At 48.7% G+C, this 13,124-nt stretch overlaps 1 protein-coding gene across 1 annotated transcript; it reads right to left on the reverse strand.

The window, feature by feature from the left end:
- Window positions 1-3,446: 3,446 nt before the first annotated feature.
- On the reverse strand, window positions 3,447-12,240 carry SENP1 (SUMO specific peptidase 1). The gene is made up of 16 exons (XM_036400007.2): window positions 11,849-12,240; window positions 11,134-11,206; window positions 10,917-11,013; window positions 10,337-10,472; window positions 9,926-10,029; window positions 9,414-9,649; window positions 8,998-9,052; window positions 8,804-8,842; window positions 8,614-8,698; window positions 8,114-8,266; window positions 7,636-7,767; window positions 6,955-7,158; window positions 6,164-6,243; window positions 5,659-5,743; window positions 5,257-5,352; window positions 3,447-4,654 (listed from the first exon to the last, which is right to left on the reverse strand). The coding sequence occupies exons 1-16, from the start codon at window positions 11,921-11,923 to the stop codon at window positions 4,592-4,594; spliced, it is 1,713 nt and encodes a 570-aa protein (XP_036255900.1). The 5' UTR covers window positions 11,924-12,240; the 3' UTR covers window positions 3,447-4,591.
- Window positions 12,241-13,124: the final 884 nt, after the last annotated feature.

Raw genomic sequence — 13,124 nt, forward strand, 5'->3', positions numbered from 1 at the left:
AATTTCCCCCAATTTTACTCCATTTTTGACCTATTTCTGTCTCATTTGGCTCTTAGCTCCCTCCATTTCTGCCCCATTTTACTCCGTTTTTGTCCCATTTTAACCCAAATTTTTCCCCATTTTCATCTGATATAAACCTCATTTCTGCCCCATTTTTACCCCATTTTAATTCCCATTTCCCCTAATTTCTGCTCCTTTCCCACCCCATTTTTACCCAAATTTCCCCCCACTTCCCCCCCCCCATTTCCCTCCCGATTTTTCCCACTTTCCCAAACCACCCAATCCCATGAAAACCCCAAACCCAGAGAGGGAGTTCCTTCACGGGGGCATGAGCCAGGAATTTATTTTTCCCTTCTAAAAGGGCTTTTTTCAACACAAAAACTCCCCAGTTTCCATTTTTTTCCCTCTGGCACCTTGCAATAACCTCAGATCTGGCCCCAAATATTCCCTAGGATCCTTTTGGGATTGAGGAGCAGAAAAAAGATCTTTGTCTCCACCTAAAACTCCCAGTTTTTACTTTTTCCTCCTAATTTCACAGCTATTTCACTCCATATTTTCAATTATTCCATGACATTTCCTATTAAAAATTAATATTTAATAATATAAAAATGATATCCTTTTTTGAGTCTCTAATTGATTTTTTTAGGGGATGCAAAACTCCCCAAATCCCCAATTTTGCAGCGGATTCATGTGAAAAGAGCAATTTTGAAGACCCCAAGCCTTACAGAAAACCTGATTTTGGGGCGAATTTGCCCCCTAAAAAATTAATTGTAGGGACAAAAATTTGCTTTTAAACCCTAAAAACCCCAAAAATCCCAAATTCCTTTTTTCCATTTAGGGTTTTCCCTTCCCCTCCTTTTCCTGGTGGGAAAATCCCCAAAATTTCCTTTTTCATCCCATTTTTGGGGTTTTGTCACACAGAGCCCCTTTGTCCCTTTTCCCCCTGGAAAGGTGGGAAGGGGCCCGAAATGGGGGAAAAATCCGGGAATTTTTGTGGGATGAGGTCAAAGCCTTCCCCCCTCACACGGCCTCTTCCTCCTCCTCCTCCTTTCCCTCCTCCCCCTTTTTTGGGATGAAAAGGCGATTTTTTGGGAAAGGTACAAAGGGATCCTTTCAGGGAGCAGGGGGGGAGGGTGCTCAGGGCCTCACCGGGGATTTTTTGGGGGCTATTTTGATTTATTTTGATTTATTTTATTTTTTAGTTTTTAATGTTCTTATTAGGGTGGGTGTTGCTTTTTTTTTTTTTTTTTTTTTTTGCAGTTTTTGGTATTTTTAATTTTTTTTGTTATTTTCTGTGCATTTTTAGGGTATTTTTGTGTATCATTTTTATTTTTTCTGGGGCCTTTTTTATTTATTGAATATTTTTATAATATTTGTGTATTTTTCAAATATTGCTTGGAATTTTTAAAAGATTTTTGTGTGCATTTGTATATTTTGGGGCTATTTAAAATTTTTTTTTTGGTGCATTTTAAAATATTCTTGTGTATTAAAAAATATTTTTTAAATATTTTGGGGGTATTTTTTGTGTGGTTTTTAGTTCTGGGGTATTTGGGGTGAAATGCTAGGAATTGGATGAAAGGGTTTGAGGGATACTTTGGGATTTTTTGGTGTCCCTTAAAGGATTTTTCCCATTCCCAAAGCTGATTTTTCCCCTGGAATTCCCAGTTTTTTCCCTCGGGGGTCACTCTATGTTACAGGGGGTCACTCCACACTTTGATTTTTTAGGATCTCCCCCCAAAACTTGGGAGTTTTTGCCCCCTAAATGCCTGAAATTCAGGATTTTCATCCAACTCCAAACCCTAAAAATTTCCTTTTTTTTTTTCTCCTGTCTGGAGCGAGGAAGAGGTGAAAAAACCGCCGGGATTTTGGATCCTTTGATGGCGAATTCTCCCATCCCCCCATCCCAAAAAATCCCTATTTGGGGTGGCACCGAGCCAGGGCCCCAAAAGCCACGGGGACAAAGCCGCCCCTGTGTCCCAGAACCGGAAAAATCCCAAAAAATAAATAAATCCAGGGGAAAAAAAAAAATTAAAAACCACCAAAAACACCCAAAATCCCAAAAAACCCCCAACCCTAAAAGAGATTTTTGATGGGGGCTGGGCGGAGGGTCCCAGGGTTTGAAGGGAGATCAGGTTCGGGGATTTTTTTGGGATTTTTGGGGTTTTTTTTGGGATTTTTTTTTTTGCTTTTGGGCAAAACCAGAAAAAAAGCCCAGCAGGGCTGTGGGTTAATTAATTAATGAATGAGGGCTCAAGCCTGTGGGGGATTAATGGGGTCGGGGTCGTTAGGAGGAATTAGGATCAGGAGGCTCTTGGAGTGTGAGGACCCTGCCCCAGTTTGGGGGTAAAAATGGCCCCAAATCACCCCAAAATTGGGGTTTGGGGGAAGTAGCCCTGATCTGGAGGGTCTGGGGTGAAAAATTACCCCAAATTACCCTAAAATTACCTGTAGTTATTCCAAAATGACCCTAAAATTGGTGTTTGGAGGGTTAAAGTGCCCTGCTTGGGGTTTGGGATTAAAAATTACCCCAAAATGACCCCAAAATGACCAAATTTGGGTTTGGGGGGGTGGTGGGGGGTAGCTCAGACCTGGCTGGATTTGGGTCAAAAATGACCTAAAATTACCCAAAGTGACCTAATATTGAAGGCTTTGAGGGGCAGCTCTGAACTGTGGGGTCTCCCAGCTCAGAATTTGGAGTCCCAGCCCTGAATTATGGGGAATCTTTCTCAGATTTTGGGACATTTTTCCTGCATTTGGGGCATTTGTGTCTGATTTTGGCACAGGCATCCCCTGTTTTGGGGGCATCTTTTTGTGATTTGGGGCACTTTCCCGGGATTTTGGGCCATTTTCCCGGTTTTCGGGGTGCCCTGCCCGGGCAGCACGCGGGGGACGGGGGCTCCGTGTCCCGGACTTTTTTGGGATCCTGGGATTCCCGGAGAGGAGCCCAGCGCGGCCCCGCCGCTGCCGGGCCCAGCCACGGCCCTACAGAGGGAGCTTTCATCCCAAATCCCAGATTTTTCTGGGAAGTTTTGTAAAAATAGCAGCGGATCTGGGGGGGGGTGGAGGCAAGTGAAGGGACCTTTGTCACCTGGAGGGGGTTTGAGGGGGTTCCTGGGGAATTCGGGGTAATTTTCTGATGGGTTTTGCGGCATTCCCCCAGATTTTGGGTCATTTTCCCTGGATTATGGGGCATTTTTCCCAGGATTTTGGGCGCTTTCTCTGATTTCTTCAGCTGAGGACGAACTCCAAACCCTTTTCCAGAGATTCCCACTGTGGACAGGAATGGAGACAGACAAATAAATAAATGTACAACTGCATCTGAACAATGTCACCTGGCACATGAGGAGCTGGCAAAAAAAAAAATTAAATTGATCGCATATTTATAATCGCGTAATTAAAATGTGTTCTTATCTAGCATAAAAAGCAGGAAAATTCCTCAATTCCAGTTTGTTTTTTTTTTCAGATCTTTAATTTCATTAAAAGATAAAAAAAGTAGGAAATGAATCTGGTATAAAACAGGGGAGGGAGTTTGGGATCCAAAGGGACACGAAGGGCTGGGAAAAACTGGGAAAAGGGGCTCCAAAAATTCGGGAATTTGGTACAAAACTTCATCTCCCAGCTCGGGAAAAATAGAAAAAATTCCCAGCTCCTGCAGGAGAGGGAAAATACAAAAACTTGGGATTTTCCCCCACTTTTCTTATTAAAAATCGTCTTTTCCACCAGGAAGAGCAAATCTAGAGGCTTGGGAAGGTCCAAAAAATTTGGGAATAAATTAATCCAGGGAAAGGGGTGGGAAAAGCTCCCCAAATAAATCCTGGGTATTGTTTGGGAAAAATTGAAGGAATTCCAGGATTTTGGGGCTTTTCCCATGGTTCTGCAGTTCCTGCTGTTTGGGAGGATTTTTTCATGGAAAAAGTGGGAAAAGCAACTGGAAAAAGCAACAGGAGCTGCTGGGATGAAGCAGCCTGAAAAGGAAGGGAAAATTACCAAAAATTCACCAAAAATCCCAGATTTTGCTCAGGTTTTGGGATTTATCCCTTGGAAAAGCAAAGTCTGGGTGTAAATCCAGAGGAATTTTGGCATTCCAAAGCTTAATCCTGGAAAAATCACCCAAAAGTGGGAAGTTGGGAAGAAAAAATGGGATTTAAGCAGGAATTATTCCCAGGGATTCCAATCCAAGTTCTCCTATGGATAAAATCCACAAAATTTAGGAATGAGGTGGAAAAAATGGGAATGATCCCCAAAAATTCCCTCCAGAACCAAACCTTTCCCCTGCTTTTCCCAAATCCAGATTTTCCCAACCCAAATCCACGGAGGCTCCTCCCTTTTCCCAAAAATCCAGCTCCAAAAAGCCCAAAATTCCCAAATTTCCCCATCCCAGCAGACGGAAAAGCGGGAAAATCCATCCTGGAATCTCAAAAAGAGGGAAAGAAACTCCAAAGAATCCCAACTGTGCTTCCAAACTTTTCTATTCCCCCCGAATGCGGGAGGGGTTGGGAGGAGCAGGACCCGGAGTTCCTTGGCTGCGTCCCCAGGAGAATCCTGGGATTCTTCTGATCCAAATCTGTGGAATTTCAGGATTTTTCTGGCATCAGAGGAGCTTCCTGTGCAGGATTTCCCAGGCCATCCTCTTCCGGAAGTAGGGCATGTGTTGCTTTGGGAATTTTGGGGGGGGAAATGGGAAAAAACAGGAATTTTGGTCAGGTTTGCTCATCCAGGGGCAGATTCAGGCTTTTTTCCCCATGGAAAATAATGGGGAAGGGGGAAATTTGGGGCTTTGGGATTGTGGGAATGGAGGGAAAAAACTGGGAATTTCTGGGGATTCAGGCAAAAAATGGGGGAATTCATCCCAGATTTCGCTGGGATTGTGGCGAGTTTGGGGTTTTCCTGGCCCTGGGGGGTCCCGGACCTGAGGGAATTTGGGAGTGTTGGGATCTGGAAATGCTGGAGGAGGGATGTGGGATATTCCTGGAGGTTGGGAATTACCCAGGAATTCCTTGGAATTTTGGGGAGGAATGGGGGGATTCGTCCCAGATTTTGGGGGGAATATTTGGGATTTTCCCTGGCACTGGGACTTGGGAGCTTCAGGGACTTGGGACAGGGATTTGGGGACAATTCCATGGAGTGGGGGGGAAATAAGGTGGGGATTCCTTGGGTTGGGTGAGGGATGCTGGATGTTCCCCCAAATCCCGCTGGAATTTCGGGGTCTGTAGGATGGGAATTGTGGAATTTGTTTCCTTTGCAGCCCCGGGGTACCTGGGTGAAGTTGATGGGCTTGTCCTTGGAGATGCACTCGGCGTAGCGGCAGGCGAACATCCCGCAGTCGCTGCCGTTCATCTGCTGCGGGATCTCCTGCGGAGAAAACAGGAATCAGCATTCCCAAATTCCCACATTCCCCCTTCCCTCAGCCCCCAAACCCCCAAGGCCAGGAAAAACCCCAAAATCCCAGTGAAATCTGGGAGAAGGCCCCAGAATTCCGGGATTTTTTGCATTCCCACCTTGCCCACATCCCACCCAAACCCTTCCCCTGTGGAAAATTTCCTCTCCCAAGGATTGGGATTTGTTCCCTCCTTTTCTTCCCTGGGGGAAAAGGGGCCCAAAAAGGGCTGGGAATCCAAGGAAATGCTGAATTCTTTGGGAATTCTGGGCTGTCCAAACCTGGCTCTTCTTGCTCAGCAGGGCCCATCCATTGGTATCGAATTCCTTCCTTTTCTTATCCAAACTTTCCTGTTTCAGGTACTGCCTGTGGGAAAAGGAGCAGGAAAAGCTGGAATTCATGGGAAAATGGCAATTCTGAGATTCTGCTCTGTGTGGCTGTTCCCAAAGGGATTCAGGGTTGGGATTCACAAATCAATCCCCCCAAAAAATCTAAAATTGGATCAGGAGAGGCCGAAATCCCATGGGGAGAAAACAGGGAGAGAATTCCAGGGAAGAGAAGAAATTTTTCATGTCCTGGAAAAGGAGAATGAGCCTGAAAAAGGGAGCAAAAATGACCCTAAAGGAGCCCCCATAAAATGACCCTAAAGGGTCCCTAAAGGGACCTAAGAATGACCCTAAAAGGGCCCAAAAATGACCCCCAAAAAGCCCAAAAATGGGTAAAGTTGGAGTTTCCAAGGCTGGGGAAGCAGGAGTGGGATTTTGCCAGGGAAGGGATTTCACTCACAGCAGGATCCTGCAGGCCTCACTGTTGATCCCTCCCATGGAATCATAGTAGGTGATGGTTTTTTTCCTGAAATCCACGACCTGCACAGAGAAAAATTCCTTAAAATGGGAAAAAAATCAGGAATGCTTTTCTTGCAAAAACAATGCAGGGTACTTCACACCACAGGAGGATTTCCCCCAAAAATCCCCGTTTCCTGCTGTGTTTTTAATCCCTGAATGTCTAAATGAGCCATTATTGTTGTTATTATTATTATTATTGTTGTTACTATTATTCCTCCGACGGTTTACAACAGTTTTGCCCCATCTCTCAAGGGCCAGATCTAGGTGGTTTTCAGTGTTTTCCCTCCCCATTCCCATGCCATTTTCGCTGGAAATTACCTCTTTTCCATGGAATTAACAATTCAAGCAGGAATTAATAAATTAAGGAGGCTTTTGCTAAAGGAGCTGAAAACCCCTGCAATATCCCAGGAGCCAGGGCAGGGGATGGGACAAAGGAAGGGGAAAAGTGAAATATCTGTGGCCTAAATCTCTTTAACAAGATCCTGTGGCACCGGCAGTTGGTGGGAACGAGGAAATCAGATCTTCTCAAGGGAATAAATTCCCTAAAATGACCTCCAGGCTGAATTTAAGTACTAAAAACCCCACAAAAAGCTGGTCCTACCTTTGTATTTCCCTTTAAACTCAGATTTGAGACACAAACACAAATTTTTCCCTTCAGCGCCACCCAAAACCAACAAAATTTGGGCCCTAAATCCCAAACTGAAGATTTTTTGGGATAATTCAGGCACTCACGGCCAGGCACCAGTGCACTCCCAGGTGGATGGGCACCAGGAGCAGATCCACAGAGAAAATATCCACTTTTTTTGTCCATCTTTTCACAGCTTGGTACCCTGCAGTCTTTAATTTGGTGAAGAAAAAGGTGTTGAAGGCATGGACTGCAGGCAAATCCTTGTCCTTGCTCCTCTCCATCAGCAAATTCATGTAGAAATTTATAATCTAGGGAAAAAAAAAGGGAAAACAGACCAGGTTTTTGATTTTTTTTTTAGTAGATTTTAATTTATTTTATTATGGCGTCTGGATTTGTGGCGTTGTGTAAAGTTAGGGAATAAACCCCCAAAAAGAAGATTTGCATTAAAATCTTCAAAAAACCCAGGGGGGTTTGCAGTAGCTCCATTGTAATAAAACGTTCCAGAGAAACTCAAGCATGTTTAGGAATTTGCCTTTATTTAGGTCTGTGTTTAGATTTACTTATTGTTTCCCCTGTTCACACCAATCCCACCCTCCCACTATCATTAATTCCCCACATAAATTCAATTATTTTTATTTTGCGGAGCTTCCCCCACAGATTTATCAGTCCAGGGTGGAATCCCAACCCACAAACCCCCTCCGAGCACCCAACCCAACCCAACCCGACCATTTTCCCCTCCCAAGCTGCTGGAAACGGGTGGGAAACGGGAATTATTTGGCTCTCACCTCGTCGTTGAGCCAGTTGAGGTTGTTGAGGGTCTGGATGTCCTTCCTGGTGATGGTCAGGCGGAAAGCCTCGCTCAGCACCTCGTCCTGGTTCCCTCCTCGGAAAAGGCTCTTGATTTCCTTCTCCATTTCCTGGCGAAAGGGCAGGTAGAATTCCTGCTTTTCCTGACCCCAAATACCCAAGGGTTTAATGCCCAATTGTCCCTTGAGCCATAAATTCACCAGGAGGAGGGTGCAGGGCTCCATCCCCATGCCCAAACCCCAGGAGTTCCCTGAAGTGAATTCCCTGAACTGACCCCAAATCCCTAAATCCCAGGAATTCCCTGAACTGGTCTGCCTCAGATGAGGTAGAATTCCTGCTTTTTCTGCCCCAAATCCCCAAGGGTTTAACACCAAACTGATTCCTGAGCCACAGTTTCACCATGAGGAGGGCTCAGGCCCCATCCCTGCGCCCCGAGCCCCCGGGCCGCAGCCCCACCTCGGTGATCTCGGGGAAGTCGTCGTCGGCCTGGCCGGGGCGGGTGCGCTCCGGCCCCTCGGGCCCCACGGCCACCGGGATCTCCTTCTCCAGGGGCACGCGCAGGTGCAGATCCACCAGGTCCTGCACCGAGCGCTCCTGCTCCTGCAGCCGCTGCAGAGGCACAGAGAGGGACAAGGAGCGGCTGGGATTGATGAAACTGGGATAAACCTCCAGGATTACGGAATTAAACCTTTACAGAGCCACCCAGGCCTGTCCCCAAGGACCACAGCTGCATTTTCCCCCATTTCCCTGGATTCTGACTCCTTTTCCAAGCCCTGACCACCCTCCCAGTGACAAAATTTCCTGTAGTTTCCAATGTGAGACAATATTCCCTCTTTTCCTTGCTGTTTATCCCAGGATTGAGAAGAAAAAAGGCCTAAAAAAGTTGATTTTTCCTGTTTTCCAACTGTTTTTCCCTAACTGTCCCAGTCCAGGGTGTTTTTCCGTGTAATTCTCACCTGGCTCTGGAGCTGCAGGGCCAAAGCTTTCTGCTCCTCTATTTGCCTCCACCTCTCTCTGGCTCGTGAATCGTAGACACTGGTCCTAGAAAAAACAAAATTTTCATGGACAAATTGATTTAAAAAATCAGGATTTTGGTTTTTCCACCCCAAAAATCCCAGGAAAAGCCAGCAGGGAATATTAACTCACAGCTCTTTGATCCATAGCTCGGCCTGGAAAAAGGGGAGGCTGGAAAGAGAGAGAAAGGAGGGTTGGAAGTGACCAAAAATAGTGGAATTTCCCCAGAATTCCCTCATTTCCCAAATTCTCACTCTGTCTCTCTTCATTATCACCTCCCTGTGTCCCTAAAAATTCCCCAAATCCCCCCATTTCGCACCCCTTACCTTGGAGCTGGAGTTCTGGAATCCTTGACCTTGAGCAAAATGACAGAATCTGACCCTAAAAATGGGAAAAATTCCTGGATTTCTGTCCCCCTTGATTCCTACCCCAAATATTTCCCAATCCTGAATAAATACTCCAGATTGGCCACAGAATTTAAATCCCTTTCCCAGAGTTTGGGGTTATTTGGGATTTGGTTTCATTTTGTTTGGGATTCGGGGGATTTTTGGGGGTATTTTCTTTGGGACTTTCTTGGGGAGTTTTTTGTTTTTTTTTTTTTTTTTTTTTTTTTTTGTTTGGTTTTTTTTTTTTTTTTTTTTAGTGAATTTCAGATTTTTTGGGGGTTTTATTTGTGGTCTTGTTTTATTCGAGATTTTGGCGGTTTAGGGGTTATTTTCCTGGAATTCTCAGGAATCTTTACCTTCACTCTGTGCCTCAGCTCCTGGCTCCTCATCCCGCTGCTGTGGGGCCGCGGAATTCCGGGGCTGGAACTCCCCAGGAAACCCTGGAGAGGGGCCCAGGGGGGGATTTTGGGAATTCTGGGGTGGCTCTGGGGAATGTGGAACAGGAGCCGGAATTTTGTGAATTTCTGGTGCCTCGGGATCATCCCTGGGAGCCTCCTGGGGCAGGGAGGGGCCAGAACGGGGACAGCGGGAGCTGCAAAAACAAAAAATCAAAACACCCAGTTAGGGAAATTCCTGGGAAAAGACTGGAAATTTGAGATTTGGGAGAGGATTTAGATTTTTTGGGGGGGGTTAGGAAGGAGGTTTTGGAGAGGTTTGGGATTTGGGCAGGGTTCTTTGGGATTTGGGCAGGGTCTCTGATGATTTTCAGGGATTTGCAGAGGGTTTTTTGGGATTCGAGCAGGGATTTTGAGGTTCTTTGGGAACTGGGGCAGGTTTGCAGGGATTTTTTGGGATGCTCCCGACTCACAGGTGGAAGGGGAGCAGCGGGGAGGGTTTGCAGCTGGAGAATCTCTTCCCGGTCACCATCTGCAACAGCTGCCGGTAAATCTCCCGCTCCTCCTCCCGCACCGTCTGCAGGGAAAGATCACGGAAAAAACTCTTCTCAAAACCCTGGAATTCACTGATCCCAGGGATTCCCCCCAAATTCAGGGATCTGGTGGAATCCCATGAAGGCAATGCTGAGAAAAACCCCCAAAAAAATGGGATTTAGGGCTGGAAAACCCCAAGAATTTGGTGTTTAACCCCAGATGTGCCCCCAGCTCTGCTGGAACACCCCAACCCCACAAATCCCCAGGATTTCTCAGGATTTCCATTCCCAGCCCTGCCCGGACACCCCAACCCCACCATCCCCTGGGATCCCCCAGGGTTTCCCCGTCACCTCCTCGGCCGCGCTCAGGAAGCGCCGCGGGGCCTTCTTGGGGCTGCGGCGGCTCCAGGAGGGGCTCGGGGCCGGCTTCAGGGGGAAGGAGGCTCCATGGAGGGCGGATTTTCCCCCAAAAGTGCTGGGGTTCCCGCTAGAAGAGGGAAAAACACCGCGGGTTTGTTGTAAATCCTGAAAATCAGTTTAAAATCCCGAATAAAATCGCAAAAGGTTGCACGGAAGGAGAAATGAAAGGCCCCAAATTCCAAATAAAGCCCCAAAAAATCACACACAAAAACAAAAAACAAAAACCCAAACCCCCCCAATTAAATTCCCCAAATCCCCCCTGCTTCAAAATCCCAAATAAAATTAAAAAAAAAAAAAAAAATCCAAATCCCTACCAAAAAATCCTCCCCAATAACCAAAATCCCAAATTAAACCTACCAAAAAATCCCCCAAAAAAGAAATTAAAACCATCAAAAAATCCCCAAAATAAAACCACCTCAAAAAATTGTCAAATCACAAAACTCCAAAATCCCAACTAAACCCCCTGAAAAATATCAACCAAACCTGGAAATCTGAGATCTGCTGCACCCACCTGGAATTTTTACGGGTCTCCAGGAAGGAGCCTCGGCTCACCCTGGGCTTGGAGCTCCTCCACTGCCCGTTGGCTCCTGGGAATCTTTCAGGAATTTCTGAGGGGAAAAACACTGGGAGTTCTGGGAGTTCCCAGAAAAACCCAAATTTTCCCCTTCTCCAGGGGTTGTTTTCAGGGAAAACATCCCCAAATCCAAAATTCCAGAGGGAAAACTCACCTGGGGTGAAGCTGAGGGAGCAGGAGGAGTTCCCAGCAGGGCAGGAGAAGCTGCTGAGTTTGGGGAGGAAAAACTGGGGAAAAAAAAAATAATGGGAAAAATTCCAATATTTTGCTTAGAAGTGGGAAAATGCCAGGGAAGAATCCAGGAAAATTACAGGGAAAAGGTTAGGGTGTTCCCAGGGTTGGTTGGATATGGTGGCAGGACTTCACAATTCCTAAAATTAATAATTCCCCAAATTTACAGTTCCTAAGGTTTGCAATTCCTACCCATCACAGCTCCCCAAACTCCCCAAATTCCCAACTTTTAAAGGTTACAACTCCCATATTTTGTGGAGAGAATTTATGGAGCAGCAAGAACGCAAAAACTGCTGGGAAAATCCTGAATTTCGCAGCTCCGGACCCGCGGTGGATCCCACACTTGGGCTCCCCATTCCTGGCACATTCCAGGCGGAATTCCCACGCCGGGAACGGGGAATTCCCAAAACCGGGATTGGGATTTGACTTCTGAGGTTTCCAGGCTGGGTTTCCCCAGAGAAACCGCGGCTGGAAGTGCCCTAGGATTTCCTGGGATGGGGGAATTGTCCCGAATATTCCCAAATCCGCTTCCCGCCCAAATCCCGCCGTGGTTCCGTGAGGGAAGGAGTTGTGGCGGCTCCGGCCCGGTGGAAACGGAGCCTGGGAACGCCCCGGCCCCGCGGCCCCCCGCTCCGCACCTTGCTCTCGGCGCCGAAACCCTTGAAGGCCGGGCCAGGCCGGGCCCGCGCCGCCTCCCGGGCCTCCATCCTCATGGGGGGCAGCGCCGCCGCCTCGGCCCCGGGCAGCGGCAGGACCTGGCACGGGAAAAGGCCCGGCGGCGGCGGAGTCCGGTGTGAAGGCAGCGGGAGAGGGAGGAGCGCGGTCCGGGAGCGGAGCAGAGTCCGGAGCCGCCGCCGCTTCTCTTGCCTCAGCCGGCCCGGCCGCCGCACCGGAAGCGGAAATGGAACCGGAAGCCTCCCGAGCGCGCGCGGCTCTCCCGGTCTCCGCGGCGGCAGCGAGGAGGAGGCGGCGGAAGCGGAAGTGAGCGGCGGCAGCGCTGCCGGAAGTGCCGCCAGAGCAGGCGAGCGAGCCGCACATTGCTGGAAGCGGAGAGCGTCCCCTGGCGGCTGGAAGGTCCAAGGGGGCAGCCAGAAAGGAGGGGCCACCCTGGACCGGGGGGTGACCCTACAGGGGTCACTCTGTGGTGGGGGGTCATTCTCTGGGGCCTCTGACCCTATAGGGGGCCATCCTGTGGGGGCTGTGAGCCTATGGAGGGGTCACTCTGTGTGTGAGTCCCTACTACCGATCCTATCACAGTCGATCCCGTTACAGCTGATCCCATTCCAAGTATGCCCCTATGGTCGGTCCTGTTACAGCTGGTCCCTACATCCAAAACTTTTACAGCCTATCCCATAACAGCCGATCCCATTACAGCTGATCCCATAACCGGCGATCCCATAACGAGCGATCCCATTACACCGATCCCGTTACCCTGATCCCCTAACGGGCGATCCCATTACAGCCGATCCCGTTACAGCCTATCCCATTACACCGATCCCGTCACTCCGATCCCATTACAGCGACCCCGTCACAGCCGATCCCCTTACACCGATCCCGTTACCCTGATCCCCTAACGGGCGATCCCATTACAGCCGATCCCGTCGCCCCGATCCCATTACAGCGCTCCCCGCGGCCAATCCCAGGTCCCAGCCCGTGTCCCCGCGCTGTCCCTGGGCCATGGTGGCGGTGTCTCCGGGCCATGGTGGCGGTCCCGGTGGCCCCGGCGCTGTCCCGGTTCGTGGCCCCGGCCGCGCTCTCCGTGGCCGCGCTCCTCCTCCTCCTCCTGCTGTCCTTCCTCCCGCCCGGGCCGGGCCGGCGGCGCTCCGCAGGTCAGTGCTCCCGGTGGGCAGCGGTGGCGCCACTAACGGCCCCGGGAGGGCACCGGTAACGCCCGCGGACCGGCACTGGTAACGC

This window comes from Molothrus ater, chromosome 30 (assembly GCF_012460135.2).
Source record: "Molothrus ater isolate BHLD 08-10-18 breed brown headed cowbird chromosome 30, BPBGC_Mater_1.1, whole genome shotgun sequence".
Lineage (NCBI taxonomy): Eukaryota > Metazoa > Chordata > Aves > Passeriformes > Icteridae > Molothrus > Molothrus ater.

Excerpts from the sequence above, each read along its gene's own strand:
- SENP1 (XM_036400007.2), bottom strand. The coding sequence starts at position 11,923 with ATGAGGATGGAGGCCCGGGAGGCGGCGCGGGCCCGGCCTGGCCCGGCC. Across the intron at positions 10,030-10,336 it reads TCCTGAGCGCGGCCGAGGAG|ACGGTGCGGGAGGAGGAGCG; the intron begins GTGACGGGGAAA and ends CTTTCCCTGCAG. Across the intron at positions 8,699-8,803 it reads GAGCTATGGATCAAAGAGCT|GACCAGTGTCTACGATTCAC; the intron begins GTGAGTTAATAT and ends TGTTTTTTCTAG.